The sequence below is a fragment of the Prunus avium genome, chromosome 8, assembly GCF_965620075.1.
Source record: "Prunus avium chromosome 8, drPruAviu1.hap1.1, whole genome shotgun sequence".
Lineage (NCBI taxonomy): Eukaryota > Viridiplantae > Streptophyta > Magnoliopsida > Rosales > Rosaceae > Prunus > Prunus avium.
In genome coordinates, this window is record NC_142291.1 from 24,586,825 (window position 1) to 24,609,167 (window position 22,343).

Genomic DNA, 22,343 nt, shown 5'->3' on the forward strand with positions numbered 1-22,343 from the left:
TTCAAGACACAACAAATCCTGAGATTCACAACCCCCACAATTCACTCCAACCATCCTCAAACACTCTCACAATCCCAAACACTCCAACAATCACCAAAACAACTCCAGCAAACTTCTCTTCCATTTCCCTACGAATTTCATCTTCGTTAGCCATCACCACTCACTCAAACTCATCCCAAATCACCTCCATATCCTTCATACATCTTTCTAGAAGTGGGGAAGCTCTTGGAGAAGCATTAGAAGTGGAGAAGCACTTGGAGAAGCCTTGGACACCACAAGAACTTCAAAAAAAGGGTTTTTCTACTCTTATTGCATTCATTATGTTTTCTCATTTCTGTTCAAGTCTCTTTTCCATTATGAGTAGCTAAATCCATAACTAGGGCTTCGATGTAACCTAACATGAATATTCTGGGTTTATAAGTTTGGAGTTTCAAGTTTGATTCATGATTCATGTTCTTATTCATTATGCTTATAAGTTAACATGCTTGTTTGAATGATTGATCACCATTAGAACTTGTTTGTTAACTATCTTGGTTTGAATTAAGAGTATACACCATGCTTTAATTCGAATTGAACTATGAATAGGAAGAGTATGTATGGACATTCGACAACAGGGATTAGATACATACTTGGTTGTTTAAAATGTTCTTCTATGCTTAATGGGTTCCTAATGCTTAATTTTAGGTTAGACAACAAATGATCAAATTAGGGAATTAGGAACATAAGGTTAGGACCAAACACCATGGCCTAATCATACTTTAGCTAGAATCAATCTTTGAATCTGAATTAGACTTGTTACTTGAATCTTTATAACCCATAATTGAATTGTTATGGTGATTCGAATGCCCTAGTCTCAAAATCTGTTTTCCAACTCTTAAAACCACTATTTGTTACATTTGTTTACTTGTTTTTGTTTGCAATTTCATTTTGCTTCTTTTGTTCAACAATCACAACCACTCTTGTTTTAAATTCTGTTTTAGACATAACCTCCTACTTTCTTGAATTTGGTAATCTAAGTACATAACTAGTTTTAACTTCTCAGTCTTCGTGAGTACGACCTCGTACTTGTCTTGCTTTACTACTAATTGCCCCGTACAATTGCGAGTTAACATAATATTAACAACAAAGACCCAAAACTCCAAGAGCATCATACTTTTGAATGAAGTATGTGTCGTAATTACAAATATCATGCATGATTTTTTGGAACAAATGTGGCTGCATTCTATATCTCTCTCGAAACTTAGAAACAGGATATAACGAATTTGGGATAAAGTAATCTTCCAAGAGATTCTTACCCCGAGACTGCCTACGTCTGTCTACATTCTGGGCACGACGACGGTGGTGGTGGCTTGATTCATTAAGCATACACGCCGCTACAACCATTTCTTCCTCCTCTTCATCGGCCTCACGATCTTCTTCAGCACGTCTGCGCCTGATTTCTTCCTCTTCTCACTCTTGCCTCTCCAACACCCTCCTCAGGTTAGACATTGAGAGTAGAAAGTGTTTTGTAAAATCTGAGAAATGAGGCAATAGAGAAGATATGGTGTGAGAGGTATGAGTTGAGGGTGTAGTTTTATAGAGGGATTTAGAAGATAGAGATGACACATGGCGCAATTTTAGAGAGTGAAAATCTTATCTGAAATATGATATTATGGATTTTTTTTTAAGCTGAAAATCTTATCTGCCATGGGACACGTGGCGCAATTTTAGAGGGTGAAAATTTTATCTGAAATCTGAGATTATAATTTTTTTTAATAAATATCCAAAAAATTTATCTGAAATAAGACACGTGGCAACCGAGAATCTCATCCGAAAATCTTATCTGAAAAATTATGGACACGTGGCAACCAAAATTAATGGTTTAAAGTATAAAAAAATAGGAAATAAAGTACAATGAATAGTATTTGCCCTTGCACTAGCCTTTTGGAGTGGAACCAAAAAAGGCAAGACTGCCACTATTCACATGAATAGTAGCAGCCCTTGCCTTGCCTTAGCCCTTGACTTAGCCCTTTGGGGTGGACTTGCTCTTAGTTGGCAAATAATCAGTTAACCCTTTAATTTAATTTTGTTCCAACTCCTGAATAGAAGTGTAAGCAAAAGGATCCTTATCCCAAGTTTGGCAACAGTCAGATACACACATATCCTGTCTTCACTCTCTCTCTACACAACGCGTATCACTCTCTTCTCTCATCCAAAAATTTCCAGCGTCCACAACTCACAACAAAAACCAAACACCATCTCTCTCTCTCTCTCTCTCTCGTAATGGCTTCCATATCTGCTCCAACCCCAAGCCCTCACAAGCTCCACTTCTCCAACCCCAAACCATACCCTTCCTCCGTTGGGAAAAGACCATTCTACCCTTCTTCTTCCCCTTCCTCACAAACCCGCTTCAGGTTTCCCGATTCGTCCCTCTGCCGATGCCAGAACCCTTCTTCTTCCTCCTCCTCCGAGTCAATTCAGTGGAGATGGGACTCTGCGCTCCAGGGCCTCATCCAAAATGCCATCGAACGCTTCGATTCCTACGTCAATTTTAAACCCCAAGGAGATTCCCAAAACGCATCGTTTGAGAGTGGTAACAGGGACGAGCCTGATTGGGACTGGGATCGCTGGCGCCAGCATTTCCTTGAGGTCGAAGAACAAGAGCGCCTTCTCTCTCTTCTCAAGGTATCGCCTTTTTACATATTCCTTTTTGCATGTATTTGTTTGAATATAGAATATAGAAATGATGATGGGTTTGCTTATTTATGTGAATTTTGGGTTTATGAACAGTCACAGTTGGGTCGTGCTGTGTATATAGAGGACTTTGAGGATGCTGCTAGGCTCAAGGTTGCAATTGCCGCTGCAGCTACAAACGACGTCGTTGGCAGAGTCATTTTTCATCTCAATGTGCGTGTGTGTTTGTTTTTATTATTCCTCACTGCTCTGTTTAACAGAATTAGCATCTCTCTTTGGCTAGCACTCTAATTATGGTGTTTTTCTGCAATAAAAAATAATTTCAGAGAGCTGTACAGGAAGAGCGATACCAGGACGCTGCATTTTTTCGAGATAATGCTGGTGCTGGATTGGTGAGGCTACTTAGAAAGGAATTAAGTTTTTGATTAATAATGTGAAAATGTATGTTTATTATTTCTTCCATTTAAGTGTGTTTTTGGCTGGTAGAATTTTGACTTGGTAGTGATAAAACTGTGCTTGGTTTAATTGTATGTGGACTTCCGATTTTGGGTTCTAGGTGGGTTGGTGGGCTGGCCTTTCAAAAGATAAGAAGGATCCTCATGGTTTAATTATACGAGTAACTGCAGAGCATGGAAGATATGTTGCAAGGAGTTACAGTCCCCGGTAAGTTGCTTTGCTTTTCAGTGTAACTTAGGGACCTCTTTTTGTTTCTATTTTTAATTTTTATGGGCCCCAACCCAGTAGAGCATTGTTAATCTCAACCAAGAACAAGTGGGAGAAGTTTAAGATTAAGAATTTGGTCACTTGTTTTATCATTGTAAGAGCTAAAAGGTTAATCAGAAGAAATAGGAAGATGCATGGGAGGTTATGAAGATAAACGGGGGATGCATATTAGCATAGGATAGGAGAATTCCTACTGACGAAGGTAATAAAATTACATTTTCAGCATCGTCTTTTCCTTCATTGTTTGTGGAGATCTGTTGGGGACAGGGATAACCACTTTTCCCTTTTCTTTTGTTAATGTGGGATGGCTAGTCAATATTCTGCCGACTTGCATATCTAACCATTTTAATTCTAGTTTGTCTGAGCTGCTTGCATCTGTACTCGCCTAGAAAAAAAGAAGAAGAGGAGTCTCATAAAAAGACATGTTACTGAATTGGACGTGGTAGTAGCAAGATAATGTTAAACATTCCCCATTCATATCCCTACTCCTCCATCCCTTGAATTGAGATGGTACTAAGTGACTTCCTGTGTCAGTATTGGATACTATAAAAGGTCCGTCTAAGAACCTATGTATAAATAGATGGATCAGAGTGTGTTATGTTCTATCTGCAGCATTGGCATGTTTTATTTTTCATTGTAATTTTGTTTTGTTAAGACTCCTTTCCCATTTATGGTTTCTATTGGAAGTTTTATTTTGTATTCGAATTAATTTTTATCAAATGGACTTTGCCATTCTGCACGCTACTTGTGCGTCCTGCCAAAGTTATATCTTTATGAATTTTCATATTTTTCAGGCAGCTTGCTACAGCTGCAGCTGGTGTGCCATTGTTTGAGATATTTGTAACAGCAAATAAGAACGGCGAATACAGACAGCAGGTATCCTTGTAATCTCTAATTGTAGTATAATGGGCAGTGATTGGGTTGCTTTTTCTAGTGAATGCTTGTGACTGTTTTGATCTTAATTGGACTTTTGCAAACTTTCTTATTGATTCAAATTGAAATGCTAAAGTAGTTCATGCTTATTGACCGTTTTTATGTAATGATCCTTGTTTAGTTTTGACAGTCATATGCAAATTTATCGCTGGGTGTCATAGGCACATGTACATGTGCTTATTGAGCCCTTTCCAGGACTTGCCTGTTTCTCCATACTGTTACATTGAGGGTTTGTGAAATCTAATGTACTTCATATTCTAATGCCATGAATTTCAGGCTGTGTTTTTAAAGCGGGGAGGAGTTTTTGAGGATTCTTCGCCAGTTAGCTCCAAAGCGTTGGATGCCACTAGCAGCTTGAATTCTTTAGATTCAACTGAAGAAAAAGGTGATCTACTTGTTGCGGGCAGTGAAGATGCTGAAGATGGTGATGATGGGGATGATGACTCTGATCTTTCTGAGGGACTTTCTGGTTTTCAGAGTATCTTGAGAGATATGATTCCTAATGTGAAGGTCAAGGTTTTGAAAGTGACGTCACCGGGGAAGGTAGACAGGGATCTAATATCGAAAGTGATTGAACAGATTATTGAGGAAGATGATGAAGATAAGGATAGTGAAATAGAGAGTTTAGAAGCTGAAGATGATGAACAGGTTGAGGATGACGAAGAGACAGATGTGATTGAACTGGATTCTGATCCTGGAATTATTCAAAGTGCAGAGCGACATGAAATTGCAGTTAAAGTAGTTGTTGGTGGTCCTGGGCAGAAAATATCAAGTAGGCCCCCTACGAAAAATTTGCTCCGAGTACCTGCTAAAATAGAGAAGAAGGGACGTTTATCATTTTCCTTTACTGTTGAGAAAGATATTGACCAACAGGATTCCCAAGAAAAGGAACGGTCATCAGTAGATAAAAAAGCTAAACTTGGAGGTCAACGTAGCATTGACAATGTTATGTTTGATCTCGCTAAGTTCATTGGTAAAGAGAAGATACCATTGAAGGTTTGCTGACTTTTTACTGCAGTATGAGGACAACCTGTAGTTTACCAAATCCACTACATACACTAAATTTTTTTCTGTTCACTTTTTCGACTATCAGGTACTCAAGGATGTTGGCGAGTTAATAAATCTTGCTCTTAGCCAGGTTAACAACCATCAACCACTGTCAGGATCAACCACTTTCAATCGCATTGAAATGCCTGATTCTCCAGATCCTTTAAATGGTGAGTTTCTGCAAAATTTCATTTTATCTTTTCACTTTATGATGCTATAAAGAGAAAGAAAGTAAGTGCACGAAGCTCTTTCCCCAACCTAATACTCATTCCAAAATCTTACCCTTTTTCCATTTCTCAATTCAAAGCGACAAGAAGAAGAAAAGGAGTTGATACCATGAGAGTTGCCTTTCTGTGGACACTGACTTATGCCCTTGATTACTGTCTTGTCTTGGAATCCCAACCATTTTCATGCAACCCAGCATGGCATAAGGAATCCCCTCTTCAAAGGAAATCTCTGCAACCATCTTTCAAGTAGTGCCAAATTTTTTACTATATAAAATTCCTCGCTCCTTGCCCCTAACCTCTTTTCTTATCACTCTAGATGCAGCCCTAATCAGATAGTCCTTTCCCCTTTTCATAATTGTTGGAATTTTTTTTGTATGCAATTCTCTTTTTTCTGACTGGAGGGCTGTTGTTTGTTAAGGGGTTCATTGCCACTCTTGCTGCTTGTATTGTACTTTTGTTTATTCAAGTTTGTTAGTTTGTGACTTTAAATTCAGTGGATGTGTTGTCCTCTGCACCTTGAACTTAGTAAACGGAATCTTGTTTCTGAACCCCCGAAAATAATAGAGTAATTTTTTTGCAATACATTAGAGTTTTCTTATAGTTATTCATTCTGTTTTTTTTTTTGTTTCCAAAAACTTTAAATGCATTTGCTTTACTTAATGACAGACTCTTCCGGCAGCTTAGATTTAATGTACTGAGAATAGGTTGGTTTTATCAGGACTTTACATTGGTGCACATGGGCTCTACACCTCAGAAGTGATTCACCTTAGACGTAAATTTGGTCAATGGAAAGAGGATGGTGGTACTCAGGAGCCTTCAAACCTTGAGTTTTATGAATATGTAGAAGCCTTAAAACTTACTGGGGATCCTTATGTACCGGCTGGCCAGGTAATTTTAAGGATGTGATTATTGCTTAGCTTCATAACAGTTCATTGAAATATAATCTCCTGGGATATTTGCATGGAATCTGCTCGTAGTTATTTTTTCATATTTTTTTTTTTTTCTGAAACAAGTTATCAAGATTTGGTTGACTGGAAGCCAAACTTAGGTCTTCCATAGTGCTCCTCTGAACTTTGGAATGAACATTTGGGCCCAACAACACTTTTCAATGAATAACTACGGGCTCCCTAAACCACCTCCTTAGACAAAATTTAGGAAGGAACCGAAAAAACACTACTCCAACCATACTCCTTACCCACCTCCTAAAATAGGGAGACCTCTTGGAGCCCCTAAATCTGGATAGAGAGAAAGGACTCCTAGTGGCTCCCTATAATTAAAAATTAAAACATTTATCACGCTCTAAACTATGGAGTATGGTTGGAGTTGAAATTTTATAGAGAGCTCATAAAATAGCTTTCAAGTGTTTTTAGCTAAATTTTAAGTAGAAAATAGGGAGCATGATTGTAGATGCTCTTACCCAGTTTTTCTCAAAACCTTAGTGGAAAATTATCAATTCGCTTCTGCAGGTGGCATTTCGTGCAAAGATTGGGAAAAGATATCAGCTTCCTCATAAGGGGATCATACCAGAAGAATTTGGAGTGGTATATTCTTAACTTGTTAGATCAAATTTTTTCTGATCACTTATTATTATTATTAGGCACACTTTTGTTTTTCTTGGGAAGAGTTTCTTTTATTGACTTTTTTGGAAACTCAGGTTGCTCGATATAAAGGGCAGGGGAGACTCGCTGAGCCAGGGTTTCGCAATCCTCGATGGGTCGATGGTGAACTTGTTATTCTTGATGGGAAGGTTTAATATTTTTCTGCTTTATCTTTTGTTTCAGTGTGTCTTAATCTTAAACAATACTTTATTCACCATCTCCAGAATGATAGTGACTATATAATATACCTTTATTAAACTATTGCAGTACATTAAGGGTGGACCTGTTGTTGGATTTGTTTATTGGGCTCCAGAGTATCATTTCTTGGTGTTCTTCAATCGACTGAGGCTTCAACAGTAGATTTCCATTGTACATAATGCTCAAGTTTATTGATATTTTTTGTTCGAAATTTTGTAGGGTAAGTTCCTTTTCATCTGAAATTATCTATTTAAATTATACAAAATAATGATAGTTTAAGGTAAAGCTAATGTAACTATTGAAGTTATGGAGTAATATTGCAAATGTTGCTGTTAAATTTCATTTTCTCATTTCAAAAAAATAAAAAAATGTTGCTGTTAAATTTTCTGCTATACACTGCAATTAGTCATACATGTCTTGTTTTGGGAGGTGATCCACTTCCTCCTAAACTTTGCTTGCATGTATTGGAGTTTGCTAGATTCCAGTGGCATTTTTTTTTTCTACAATGAATCATTTTAGATTGAGTTGAAAATTAACTTTTTGATACCTGATGTAGCATATCGTAAGGAGGGTGTTGGATATGATTATAGTGGAGTTGTAGCACTCATAAATTTTTAGTTATCAGATTAACTTTAGAGGTTGCTAAGTACATAGAAAAATTGAGGATGAGAGATGATAAAACATAAAAGGGGATATCAAGGCACCAAGCCTTCATGGGAGTAAACCGTTCGGCAAAACTTTATTTTAATTCATCAAAATATGAGTGGCTTTCCTTATTTGTAGGATTTGCAAGCCATGCGAAGAAGGGAAGGGGGAGAGGGTGGAGTAGAAAGGAAGAAGGGAAAAGAGGAAAATTTATCTTCTTTCCTTTTGTAAAATATAATGCACAGATGCATTAGTGGCCTTCATCCCTATCAGGCATGATCTTTTAAGGGAGCGAGTGTTTATGTGTTTATCTTGTATGGACATCAGTTTTCCAGTTTCTAATCATCATTAGAATATTTTCCTTTGTGGTTTTATTGCTCTAAGATGTTAATTATTAAATAGAAAATTATTTAATTACAAAATGGTATGATAGCTGATGCAATGCCCTCTGATGAAGTTTTCCTTTTCTGTCTTTGTTGTTGTCCAGTTTTGCAGATATTTATTAGATATCTATCTGATGGGCTACATATCCAATGCTCACTCAACTGACTGGTGCACTTGCAAGCATGCTGACTCAAAAGCAACTACTCAAGCTTTGGAATGCAATAGAATAGATAAAGCCATTCTGTTGACCTGTTTCCAGAAAATGGTTTTCTGTCAATGTATGTATTTAACATCTACCATACCATCAATGTTTTATTTCACTTATTATAAATTAAAGTTATTACTTTTGTGCAGTCTATTTCTTATATCCTGTCTTGAGTAGTTTTCATTCTGTAGAAGCAGTTAGCACTTGTGAAATACATGAACTATAGATGTGAGAATTTGATTCCTGTGGATATTGGTTGGGCTCATTCAATGTGAATAATAGAAATCAAATGCAATATAACTATCTCAGTTTCTCTTCTCATAATGAAAGGATTACATTTACAATGTTTGCACTTCTTTTCTGTTGGGTTTTATTATTGGTTGTGTTTTTCGGCTATCATATTTGTTCATGATGAAACATTGAGATTACCATGTTTCTTTCTCTTTGTTTTCCTTCCTAGGTATTTTTTTTTTTTCACTCTTTTTTCAAGGTTTTGGGTAAAGGTTTGAGCAAAGGAAGTTGTAGACTAGAAGCCTGTTACTGACTTTGCAGTTTGCCTGGTGATTTGCAAGATGTTCTCATCAAGACCCTAAATCCTTATGCTTTCTGTAGAAACCAGTGTTTTAGCTCCATTCAGGTAACACCTTACCATAGATGGATGCCTTGATAGAACCACGCTTTAGATGCAGTTGAAGAAGTGATATGTTGTTGCTTGACCATCACTCCAACACTGATATTGATTAAGGCCACTTTTGATTCAAAGGATTGAATTAGATAGGATAATTGAAGGAAGAAATGGGGACCAACTTCTAAATTTTGTCCAAGTTGAAGATAAAGGACGGATTAGCCATAAAGGAAACTTATCCCTTTCAATCCCAACAAAATAAGCTTGTTTGATAACCATTTTATTTTCAGATTTTAGTTTTTAATTTTTGTTTTTACTTTTTTTGAAAACTAAAAACATATCTCGTAATAATTTTCGAATTTTTTTTTTTGAAAATATGAAATCAGCTTTCAAAATAAGGGTGATATTTGAAAACAACTTTAAAATGTAGACATTTTTCAGTTTTCGTTTTTAGGCCCTCCTTTCTAATTCATCAATTCTACATCACACATGCATCGTAATCCAATTCCAAAAAATGGGGCTGCTTGACTCTTGTGTTTGGCCTCGAGACCTCTAGATTTAAAATTCACAAAAACATTTGTCTCAACTCCAAAAAAATTCACCAAAAAATGCTACATTTTCTTCATAGCATGCACTTTTCATTCTATAACCTCAATTTCATTCACAAAGTTTCATTATAATTGAACTTAAGTTCTGACCAAAAAAAAAATTGAACTTAAGTAAAATAATTGAAATTATGATATGAGATTCGCCAACTTGAGCATGTGGACCCCACCTATTACCCTCTAGCACCCGACATTGACTACCCTCTAGCAAGTGGACCACCTATTCTTCTCCATCTCGCGCATTATTGCACTTGCATCGTCGCACTCTCACTCCTACCACACTTGAGGTCAGATCAGATCTTATAAATATATGACCAGGTATTGAAGAGCTTCATGTAGATGTCAAGATCTAGTAGAATCAAAACCGACCCGAACCAAATCGATCTTAAACCGATTTGGTTTGGTTAAATGTTTTGAGCATGTCAATGAAAATCAAAATTGGACCGTGTCCACCGCTACCAACAAACATAAAGGGTTTTTTTTTTTTTTTTTTATAGATTTTTTAGCGCAAATATTTAACTTTCAATCGCTTAGAAAAATAACTTTTTGATTATTTAGAAGACTCTTGATTTTGCAACTATTAATAAAGGTATTTAGAGAATTTAACTAGAAATTTAAACCACCATAATTTTTCTTTTTTTCTACATTTCTTCTTCTCATTTGAAGAAAAAATAATCAAGGCTATGCTCCATTTTATTTTTCATAGTGATAACTAACAAGAGGTATTGTAATTTACTAATAAAGTTATCAACTTAATATAATTTTTTTATATTTTAATTTTCAGTATTTCTTCAACAGCTACCTTTTTAATGTAAATGTTCTTATTATTTGTTTTGGCTTGGACAAGCTTTTTAAACCAAGAGCCCCTTATCCCCCGTACCTCTCTCTTTTCCTTCAAACCCCAACTCATCTCCAAAAATGACTCTAGACCATGGTTGAAAAGTCGATATTATCGCCGAAATATCGGCGATAATATCGAATTTTTTGACTTGCAATATTTTCAGCACAGACCAATTAGATTTTGTCATAATGTCGACAATATCGCCGACAATATCGCCGACAATATCGGGATCGATATTTTCGTGCAAATTCAAGCTGAAATGGTGATAATATCTCGATATTATCAAAATTATCGATAAAATCTGAGTACATATTCTAGAATTAATCTTACCTTCTGAAGCGTTCATCTATTTAGCAGGTTGCACGTTTAGCACCGCGAGGCGTGGCAACGTGTGGTGAGGCGGACGAAGGGCGGCTATTCTGCAAGCAGCTGATTGAGGAAGAAGATGACCTGGGGATTCAAACCGCTCCCATCTTACTCATTCAACACCTTAACCACCATATTACTTATGTTTTTGTGAAAATATGCTAAAATATTTATATATATACATGGTTTTGTTTTGATTTTTTTTTGCAAGAAACAAATTGTTTTGAATTCTTTTGACCATTCCTTTTCAAGTTTCTACTTTTGATTATGGTGTGTTTAATCTTTTTTCATTAATTACTACATATTTTTTACACTCACAGTGTCTACCAGCTCGCTATATAATTAACTTAAATCAGTTAAATCCATCATCCAATGCATTTCCTTCCAATTTTTATGATAAACTAATAGATAATTGACTAAATAAACATCCTGCAAAGTTTCAATAAAAATTTCCAAGTTTTTCTTACAATTTCCGTGGTTTTTATTCAATTTTTATCGATATCGATAATATCCCGATATTTCCATCGAAATTTCCATATTTTTAGCCTACCTATATTTCCGATATCACCGATATTTTAGACCTTGGTTGTAACATTATAATTGGAGACAGTGGGGACTCTTGTCACAGTCGCTTGTGAATGGCAAAGCATTGTACAAAAGATACTTGGGAGCACATGTGCTATGACAGGTTTCTAGCAAGAGTATGGCCACAATAAAGTGATTGTGAATAGTATTTCTCTTGTGGTAACATGTAATGCCCTAAAATAAAATATTTTTTTTATCACAAATGGTCCCTGACGTTTGCGAAATTATTACATTTCGTCCCTAACTTTTTTTTTGTGACACTAATGGTTCTTAAGGTTATCCTCTACACATCAAAATGGTCTCTACCGTTAGCTTCCGTCAAATTTTCTGTTAAGTTGCTGACGTGGCGTGTGTGTGGAGCCCATACATCCAATAGTATAATTAAACCAAAAATGCATCTCTTTGGCTAAGTGAAAGAACTGGTTTATATAAGGTCGTGGATTATGGGTAATTTCATTTACATGTTCTAGACCTGATTCCAGATCATTTTTTGTGGGGCCAATAATTTAGATTTTTTCATATTTTTCCAGCAATTACATAAGTTTAGTGTAAAGTTTTTATGAAATGTTGGAGTTACCACTACTAAAAAAGGACTAAAAGAGACTGAGTGTAATAAGTCCCTTTTACATTCTTTAGGGACTGAAAACAGTGCCTAATGTAGTAATACGCACTGATTTATAACAGTGTCTTTTACAGGGGTCCTCTATTGCTAATATGACACGGATTGCAAATCTCCGTGACTTATTTTCCCAATGGGTCCCATATTCTGTCCAACCAATACGCGTACATGCATTCTAAATACATCCGTGCCTAATAGAATTAAAAGGTACAGAATGCTTATCAGTCCCTAAAAACATAAACCTTTTTTTATTTATAAAAATATCTGATTGTCCCATAGCGATTTTGTTGTTTTAATATGTTTTTTCTTGGGTCAAAGTTGTTTCAATATGTTGAAACATCGGTTCTTTAAACCATTCATCGGTTTTCTCTTTCCCGTTCGGTTTGCAAACTGTCACTCTTGTAAACCTTGTACTCTGTCAAGCTTAGAGAACCTCCTCCCCAAGAGTGAATTCATTGATGAACAAGAGAAATTTCATTAAATTACCTTTCACAAAGATTCAATATGCCATCAACAACAGCAAGAACTTGTCCCATACGTTTTATTTCTACAACCAGTCAAACAAAAACCATGATTCGCTAAGCAAAACTCATTCAAATGAAAGATTTGTAAGAGACATAACACAGATCTAGCCCAAACCGGACAATGGGTTAGATTTACAAACACAATACCAAGAATTAAATTTAAAACTAGACCAAGAAGTCCAGACACAACACAATACCAAGAAAAAGATGAGAATTAGAAGAAAAAAATAATAGACAAAAGGGGTGCGTATAGATTTGAAGGAGAGAAAAAGAGAAGTTTCAAGAAAGTTGTTAAGAAAATATAAGAGAGAGAGAGAGAGAGAGAGTAATGGAAGGAAAAGAGGAGGAAAAGGAGGAAACAGTAGCAAGCTTGGGAAGTGAAAGGAGAGTGTGGTTAAGAAAATAATAATTGAAGAGAGAGAGAGAGAGAGAGAGAGAGAGAGAGAGAGAGAGAGTAAGCAGCGAGAGGTAGGACTCTTGGGATGAGAAAAAGGAGGAAAGTCATTTTGGTATACGTATAATTTCACTGAGTCTTTTATTTATATATTTTTAAAATTTTAATTAAGTTTTTGTGTTGATTCGTGCCCGCTACTGGAAATGGTGGACAACTTAGGCACTGATTAATTTGTCAGTGTCTTATTTTCTAATATATATCTGACATGAAAGTATTATATATAATTTCTTTAATACTGAAGGCACGGATTTCTGAGTTTTTAAATTTATTAGTCATGGAAAATTATTGAATCAGTCCCTTTTATCATTTTATAGAGACTATTTCTATTATCAGTCCCTAATAGCAATCTATTGAGACTGTTTTTATTGTAGTCTCCAAAGCGTTTTTCTAGTAGTGTACTTGGAGCTGAAGAGTGGCTCCGCGCCTGCACAGAATCATATGGGATAGGGAGAGGGAGAGAGAGAAAGAGGAGGAAGAGTTTATGGATTTAAGTTTTAAAATATTTAAAATATATTTTATTTTATTTAAAGCCACTTAACAGAAAATTTGACGGAAGTTAACGGTAGGGACCATTTTGATGTGTAGAGGGTAACCTTAATGACCATTAGTGTCAGAAAAAAAGGTTAGGGACAAAAGGTGATAATTTCACAAACGTTAGAGACCATTTGTGATAAAAAGCCAAAAATATATTAAGGACGTCCTCACTTGTTTTGGGCCACATCTTCTTCTTCTAACTTTAGCTGAATGGTCATTCATGATCTTTCAAAAACTTGCAATTATGACGTAGAGAAATGGAGGAGGAAGCTTGGATGAATTCAATTTTGGTAAGGTTGGGTACATCTCCTCTTATCTCTTCCACCATCACACTTGTCATTCACAATTGTCCTTTGTATGCCATGTGATTCATAGTTGTTTCTTCCCATTCCTGAAAAAAAAGTTTCCTCTCTTATTTGCTATGACAATCCATCACATTCTCTTCATTTTTCCTCCATATAAAGAGAAGAGGCATTCATATTTCTTCACCACTTCACACTTCATATAGCATCCTGTTTCTCTATTCTATTCTCTCTTAATCTCTTAATCTCAACATGGAACAATGTATGTAATCGTGAATTTGGAAAGAAATTTGTACAAAGCTAGCTATTTCTAGTGGAAAAGTATTCTATTTTTTTCCTTTTTTATTTTCTAAAGTGTGTGCTCCTGCTTTCAGTTCCTCCCCACACCAACTGCCCGGCTCCAGACTACGAGTCTTCCAAGAAGGCCCAAGAGAATGAAAGAAAAAGGGAAGAAGAGAAAAAGAAAAGAAAGGAGGAGAACAAACAGAAAAAAGGTGAAGCAACTGGCTCAACCAAGACGAAATAAGGTCATATTTTTATAATAAACTCTTGGCTAGCTTTCAATTCATTTAATAATCAATTATGTAACTTATGTATCATATTCTCTTTTGTCTTCTTTATATATGTAGGCTATGGATGTGCTGCTTCTATAGACCATGTTGGACGGCTTCCTCATGGTCTCTCCTTAAGTTATGTTGTTAAGTTTTTATGCGGACTGTAATAGTAATAAATTAGACCGCTAATTAACAACTTTATTATGTACTTTATGCCCCCATGGTCATGGTGTGGACTCTGGACTGTAATACCTAATGACTTCGATGATGTATTTGGGATTTGAATGAGTCATTATTATTATTCTTGTTGGAAACAACTAACAGCACGTGACACCATAACTAATCCATTTGGGATTTGAATGAGTCATAGAAAATGCATATCCACTACATACTTATACATTTCCATTAGGTTTCTCTGAAACTGAGCATGCTCTGTAGTCGTTGATGAGGTCTGGCGATCCTAGGCTTCCAACCATTTTCGACCTATCACTTGGCACATTCCTTCTTCCACTTTTAGTTCCAGTTGGCCTTTTCTAATACCTATTTACAAAGACATAGCAAGGAAAAAAACCCAGTCATATTGCATGGTTTTTAATTTGAGTCTTTTATATATAAAAAAAAAACCCAAGAATTTTAATTCCTCATATATGATTTAGGGTTTAGGATAACTTTTGGATTTGTATTACAAAGTCTTCGGTGTCATGGTCACGTCGTCATATGGCGTTACTATTATAATGCGTGTATCTATATATTAATATTATACTCTAAGGTCCAATACATAGAACAATGTTATCAACTTGTATTATAATACATGAATTAGCAACACCACATGACGGTGTAACGGTCTCAACTTAAAATTTGTTAAAGTAAAGTGGATATTTGACCATAGTTTGAGGGGGTACTACAGTAAATAAGTCTTTTTATTATGTTTTAAAAATATAATTTTCATATTATTTAAAGTAAATTTTTATTGTTTCTTGTTTGCACATCAGTATAAAACTGTGTTCCACATTTGCCACATCATCAATTTAACAGAATACCAAACGTTGAACTTGACGGAATGGGTAAATTGGTCAATTTTTATAACGTTGAGAATTGGGGGCTCTGTCTTCCTCATTCTCATAGTTTCAATCTCGACCTTGTTCAATTATAATGGAACTTCAAAGAAAAATCTATTAATGTGGAACTTGGAAATGAATTTTTTTCAGGTCAAAATATGAATTTGAGGTCATAAAATGAAAGTGCATGTTACAAAGAATTCGTAATTTTTTCGGTGAATTTTTCAAAATTACAATGACTGTTTGGTGAATTTTTCCTTGACCATTGATAGTGAAACAAGCAGCACAAACCATAAATAAAAAATGTACACCAATATTTTCATTGCTTCAGCACTTCTATGAGATGATAAATAAGTACTCATTCAGTTTTTACATGATGGCAAAGTCTGCAATTTATTGCTCAAATTTGACAACAAGAGATGCACGACCAAAACAGATAAAACGAGATTACACAAAAATCGAAGAGATTCATGTCACCTGTTTTTTCACACCTAGACTCTTCATGACATATATAGTTGCCGAGAGGACAAGGAATCACACAACTATTAGGACTTGAAGTGGTTAAGAAACACACAGCGCTTTAAATGTCACAGTTGGCTTTTATGGCCATATATCCACCGGATCTTGTGGTATTAGCATACTATCAGACCTCATATCCAGCTTTCACTTTCTGTTGCACATCTCCATAACTCTCTAACTCTTCCATGTCCTCACAACTTCCCAAAAACAGAGGCAGCCTTTGATGCAGCTTCACTGGCTGAATTGAAAGAATTCTATTTTTACCATCAGAGCCTTTGCCCCCAGCTTGCTCCACCAGAAAGCTGAGAGGGTTGGCCTCGTACACGAGACGAAGATGGTCTCTTGGATTCATTGTAACTCCACCATACAGTAGTGTTCGATGAAAATCAGCTACCAGAGAACAGATATAACGGGCAGAGTACTTTTTGGGATACCTGCCTTTTCCTTGTCTCACAGTGTCTATGTACAGTCTTAATCCGTCGGGCCAGTCAAAATATCGAGCATCATTTACAGAATATATTTGCCCTGGAAAATAAAGAGCCACCGTAAGTGCAAACTAAGTGGTTCTATGTTGCATTCCTCAATATCTCGTTTTTCTTAAACAAACATGCAGACCCTCTCATGAAATTGACTTCTTTGGCTATTTATTACCAAGTTATAGTAGTATTTGTCAGGAGATGCTTATTCTGATAAATAACAGTCAATTATCAACCGCCCAATCTATTGTTAACGTGTAATAGTCATTGTACAGGTTAGATAATTTCGTGATTTTTCTGAATAAATCCTTCTTCTTCTTTTTTTCTGTCAGAACTCTATATAAATATTCAAATCAAATCTACTATATTGAAGTATATTATTATTTCAGTGTTACCTCGAGAAGGAATTTTTAAGCTTGGGTGTGTGAGAATGAAATCTCCTGTGGAATGATCCAATGTAAATGCATGTGTTCCTGAACCAAAGCTGGCGCAGAATATCGTGGCTGATGAATAAAGAACATAACCAGAAGCTACAAGCCTAGTTCCAGTCTGGAGTGAATTCAGCAAAGCCTTCTCCTCTGTTCGTAGATGATCCAGTTCCTCAAGGCGTCTATAAATCCCAAAAATTGTTCCAGTGGGAATGGATGCGTCAATATTTCTCGAACCATCTAGAGGATCTGTTACCACCACAAATGGGCCATCATCACGTATCCAAGTTGGAGTGTCATCTTCTTCCGATGCCATGACAGCTACCTTCCCAGAACTTCTAAGTGACGACAAGATGATTTCATTCTATAATAAACAAGAAAGGTCAGTTAATCAGAAATGTTATTTCTTTATTCATGATGACAAGCCAATGTGAATACTTACAAAGGGAGAGATGATCAGTGCTATATTCCCGGCAGTTTATTTGAATTTTTTCTTTTAGTTAACCCTTAACACCCCACACCAACAAAGATGGGAAATCCGCAAAACCTTGATGGAGAAGAGATTTGATCCTAGAGCATTTCTTTTTTATGTTTTATTTTTGGTCTGGCTTAAGCAGTTCATTTGAAAGCCATAGGTGTTATTCCAAAAACATTATTTGAATTGAAATACCCATGCCATAGGTTATCAGATATAGGCAGTTGAATCATCTTCAGTTTGTAACAAAGAGAATAAAAAAAAAGGTTCTATGCTCTGGGTTCAATGAAGCACACACAGCATATTTCAGGCCTATCTTCTAAAGGGGTCAAGCACAAGAGAAGTTAAACATTAATTGCATTTTTTTTTTCTCAATTCAATGGACAGTTAAGTAAAGCCCGATTGGGTTGAAAAATTATCTCTTATCTCTTATCACTTCCCATACATGTTTGAGGACAATAATTATCTAGTTTAGGCTACTTCAACTCAAAAGGAGTTAAGTTCAACTCAAGCAATTTGAATCACATTCACTGAAATTATATCTACATTGCAATCAGTCCAAGAACTGCATTACAACAATCAATTCCCCAAACATGAACAATACAAACATTCCAACCAACTACATAGTTTCTTCCCCAACTTATTATGACTATCAAACATTATAAATCACTAAATACCAAAGTACATTATAAAAAAAGACAATTATATCTTCTGGGTTTCAAAGAAAACAGCCTAAACTCACCGAAACAATATCAAGCGGTTTTGGTGCATCCCGGCCTGACCCACCGGCCGAACTGCCGGCGCCGGCAGCAAAACCCGTATGCTTCCCAAGGGTAGAATTGAAAGGAGAGGCCACAAGAGCTGCGATTTTCTTGCAGGCGTACTGTAAGTGATGGATTAAAAGCACAAGATCATCGCCCACATCGACACCTCCGCCGCCAACATACTCAATCAGAGTGCGGGCCTCATTATCACCACCACCACCACCACTGCCTGAAGAACCCACAAGTTGTGACCCAGCAATGAACCCAGAAAGAGTTGCCATTCTTGGCCTGTGAAAGATGGGTCTTGGAGGAAACTGGTTTCTTGGCGGGAAATGGGGGTGATTTGGAGGGAAGATTGGAGCAGGGCACAAGGACGGTGGTATTATGGTTGTGGGTAATGGCATGTTATTATATGTATGGAGTTTTGGGGGGTTCATAAGAGTCTAGAGTCATTTTTGGAGATGAGTTGGGGTTTGAAGGAAAAGAGAGAGGTACGGGGGATAAGGGGCTCTTGGTTTAAAAAGCTTGTCCAAGCCAAAACAAATAATAAGAACATTTACATTAAAAAGGTACCTGTTGAAGAAATACTGAAAATTAAAATATAAAAAATTATATTAAGTTGATAACTTTATTAGTAAATTACAATACCTCTTGTTAGTTATCACTATGAAAAATAAAATGGAGCATAGCTTTGATTATTTTTTCTTCAAATGAGAAGAAAAATGTAGAAAAAAGAAAAATTACGGTGGTTTAAATTTCTAGTTAAATTCTCTAAATACCTTTATTAATAGTTGCAAAATCAAGAGTCTTCTAAATAATCAAAAAAGTTATTTTTCTAAGCGACTGAAAGTTAAATATTTGCGCTAAAAAATCTATATAAAAAAAAAAAAAAACCTTTATGTTTGTTGGTAGCGGTGGACACGGTCCAATTTTGATTTTCATTGACATTCTCAAAACATTTGAACCAAACCAAATTGGTTTAAGATCGATTTGGTTCGGGTCGGTTTTGATTCTACTAGATCTTGACATCTACATGAAGCTCTTCAATACCTGGTCTTATATTTATAAGATCTGATCTGACCTCAAGTGTAGGTGTAGGAGTGAGAGTGCGACGATGCAAGTGCAATAATGCGCGAGATGGTGCAGATGCGGGAGTGCGAGAGTGCGAAGGTGTGATTGTGCAAGAGTTGGAGAAGAGTCTGGTAGTCAATGTCGGGTGCTTGCTAGAGGGTAATAGGTGGGGTCCACTTGCTCAAGTTGGCGAATCTCATATCATAATTTCAATTATTTTACATAAGTTCAATTATAATGAAACTTTGAAGTAATACCTATTCATGTGGAATTTTAAAATGATATTTTTTTGGGATCAAATTGTGAATTTGAGGTTATAGAATAAAAAGTGCATGCTATGAAGAAAATGTAGCATTTTTCGGTGGAATTGTTTGGATTTAAGACGAATGTTTTTGTGAATTTTAAATCTTTAGAGTCAAGCAGCCCTTTTTTTTGGAATTGGATTACGATGCATGTGTGATGTAGAATTGATGAATTAGAAAGGAGGGCCTAAAAACGAAAACTGAAAAATGTCTACATTTTAAAGTTGTTTTCAAATATCACCCTTATTTTGAAAGCTGATTTCATATTTTCAAAAAAAAAAAATGAAAATTATTACGAGACATGTTTTTAGTTTTCAAAAAAAGTGAAAACAAAAATTAAAAACTAAAATCTGAAAATAAAATGGTTATCAAACAAGCTTATTTTGTTGGGATTGAAAGGGATAAGTTTCCTTTATGGCTAATCCGTCCTTTATCTTCAACTTGGACAAAATTTAGAAGTTGGTCCCCATTTCTTCCTTCAATTATCCTATCTAATTCAATCCTTTGAATCAAAAGTGGCCTTAATCAACATCAGTGTTGGAGTGATGGTCAAGCAACAACATATCACTTCTTCAACTGCATCTAAATCAATATCAGTGTTGGAGTGATGGTCAAGCAACAACATATCACTTCTTCAACTGCATCTAAAGCGTGGTTCTATCAAGGCATCCATCTATGGTAAGGTGTTACCTGAATGGAGCTAAAACACTGGTTTCTACAGAAAGCATAAGGATTTAGGGTCTTGATGAGAACATCTTGCAAATCACCAGGCAAACTGCAAAGTCAGTAACAGGCTTCTAGTCTACAACTTCCTTTGCTCAAACCTTTACCCAAAACCTTGAAAAAAGAGTAAAAAAAAAAAAATACCTAGGAAGGAAAACAAAGAGAAAGAAACATGGTAATCTCAATGTTTCATCATGAACAAATATGATAGCCGAAAAACACAACCAATAATAAAACCCAACAGAAAAGAAGTGCAAACATTGTAAATGTAATCCTTTCATTATGAGAAGAGAAACTGAGATAGTTATATTGCATTTGATTTCTATTATTCACATTGAATGAGCCCAACCAATATCCACAGGAATCAAATTCTCACATCTATAGTTCATGTATTTCACAAGTGCTAACTGCTTCTACAGAATGAAAACTACTCAAGACAGGATATAAGAAATAGACTGCACAAAAGTAATAACTTTAATTTATAATAAGTGAAATAAAACATTGATGGTATGGTAGATGTTAAATACATACATTGACAGAAAACCATTTTCTGGAAACAGGTCAACAGAATGGCTTTATCTATTCTATTGCATTCCAAAGCTTGAGTAGTTGCTTTTGAGTCAGCATGCTTGCAAGTGCACCAGTCAGTTGAGTGAGCATTGGATATGTAGCCCATCAGATAGATATCTAATAAATATCTGCAAAACTGGACAACAACAAAGACAGAAAAGGAAAACTTCATCAGAGGGCATTGCATCAGCTATCATACCATTTTGTAATTAAATAATTTTCTATTTAATAATTAACATCTTAGAGCAATAAAACCACAAAGGAAAATATTCTAATGATGATTAGAAACTGGAAAACTGATGTCCATACAAGATAAACACATAAACACTCGCTCCCTTAAAAGATCATGCCTGATAGGGATGAAGGCCACTAATGCATCTGTGCATTATATTTTACAAAAGGAAAGAAGATAAATTTTCCTCTTTTCCCTTCTTCCTTTCTACTCCACCCTCTCCCCCTTCCCTTCTTCGCATGGCTTGCAAATCCTACAAATAAGGAAAGCCACTCATATTTTGATGAATTAAAATAAAGTTTTGCCGAACGGTTTACTCCCATGAAGGCTTGGTGCCTTGATATCCCCTTTTATGTTTTATCATCTCTCATCCTCAATTTTTCTATGTACTTAGCAACCTCTAAAGTTAATCTGATAACTAAAAATTTATGAGTAGTTCATGCTTATTGATTCAAATTGAAATGCTAAAGTAGTTCATGCTTATTGACCGTTTTTATGTAATGATCCTTGTTTAGTTTTGACAGTCATATGCAAATTTATCGCTGGGTGTCATAGGCACATGTACATGTGCTTATTGAGCCCTTTCCAGGACTTGCCTGTTTCTCCATACTGTTACATTGAAGGTTTGTGAAATCTAATGCACTTCATATTCTAATGCCATGAATTTCAGGCTGTGTTTTTAAAGCGGGGAGGAGTTTTTGAGGATTCTTCGCCAGTTAGCTCCAAAGCGTTGGATGCCACTAGCAGCTTGAATTCTTTAGATTCAACTGAAGAAAAAGGTGATCTACTTGTTGCGAGCAGTGAAGATGCTGAAGATGGTGATGATGGGGATGATGACTCTGATCTTTCTGAGGGACTTTCTTCGATGGTGGCAGGTTTCTTTTCTACTACTACAACATTTGTCAAAGCATTTCAATGTCACAGCATGTTTCTCCCATGGAGGAAGATCCAAGGAAAAAGAACTGGAGCAATCAATATAGGAACCTCCAGTCTGCTCATCAATTTGCTAGTTAATGTCTTTTAGTGGCTTATTTTCTCTTTGCATATGTTTATTCCAGAAAATTGGTATAAAATTATGGTATG

At 35.9% G+C, this 22,343-nt stretch overlaps 2 protein-coding genes and 2 long non-coding RNA genes across 6 annotated transcripts; 2 read left to right on the top strand and 2 right to left on the bottom strand.

Moving 5' to 3' along the window:
• Positions 1–2,104: 2,104 nt before the first annotated feature.
• EX1 (UvrB/UvrC domain protein (DUF3506)) lies at positions 2,105–8,781 on the top strand. Of its 3 annotated transcripts, none has more exons than XM_088245921.1 (12): positions 2,107–2,664; positions 2,770–2,886; positions 3,000–3,065; positions 3,230–3,336; positions 4,191–4,272; positions 4,606–5,325; positions 5,423–5,546; positions 6,322–6,491; positions 7,070–7,144; positions 7,258–7,350; positions 7,469–7,619; positions 8,183–8,487. In XM_088245921.1, the coding sequence occupies exons 1-11, from the start codon at positions 2,263–2,265 to the stop codon at positions 7,559–7,561; spliced, it is 2,049 nt and encodes a 682-aa protein (XP_088102047.1). In that variant the 5' UTR covers positions 2,107–2,262; the 3' UTR covers positions 7,562–7,619; positions 8,183–8,487. The 3 variants fall into 3 exon arrangements, with proteins under 3 accessions (XP_021825315.1, XP_088102047.1, XP_021825314.1); XM_021969622.2 differs by lacking the exon at positions 8,183–8,487 and adding an exon at positions 8,532–8,781 and having other exon boundaries at positions 2,108–2,664; XM_021969623.2 differs by lacking the exons at positions 7,258–7,350; positions 7,469–7,619; positions 8,183–8,487 and having other exon boundaries at positions 2,105–2,664; positions 6,308–6,491.
• Positions 8,782–14,189: 5,408 nt separating this feature from the next.
• LOC110766317 (uncharacterized) lies at positions 14,190–14,943 on the top strand. Its single transcript, XR_002528140.2, has 3 exons — positions 14,190–14,350; positions 14,463–14,615; positions 14,718–14,943. It is a non-coding gene; the product is annotated as an uncharacterized LOC110766317 (long non-coding RNA).
• A 1,052-nt stretch (positions 14,944–15,995) lies between these two features.
• On the bottom strand, positions 15,996–18,900 carry LOC110748734 (fructose-1,6-bisphosphatase, cytosolic). The gene is made up of 3 exons (XM_021948679.2): positions 18,341–18,900; positions 17,091–17,487; positions 15,996–16,744 (listed from the first exon to the last, which is right to left on the bottom strand). The coding sequence occupies exons 1-3, from the start codon at positions 18,797–18,799 to the stop codon at positions 16,344–16,346; spliced, it is 1,257 nt and encodes a 418-aa protein (XP_021804371.2). The 5' UTR covers positions 18,800–18,900; the 3' UTR covers positions 15,996–16,343.
• A 2,014-nt stretch (positions 18,901–20,914) lies between these two features.
• LOC148292362 (uncharacterized) lies at positions 20,915–21,687 on the bottom strand. The gene is made up of 2 exons (XR_015826229.1): positions 21,379–21,687; positions 20,915–21,164 (listed from the first exon to the last, which is right to left on the bottom strand). It is a non-coding gene; the product is annotated as an uncharacterized LOC148292362 (long non-coding RNA).
• Between the last annotated feature and the right edge of the window lie 656 nt (positions 21,688–22,343).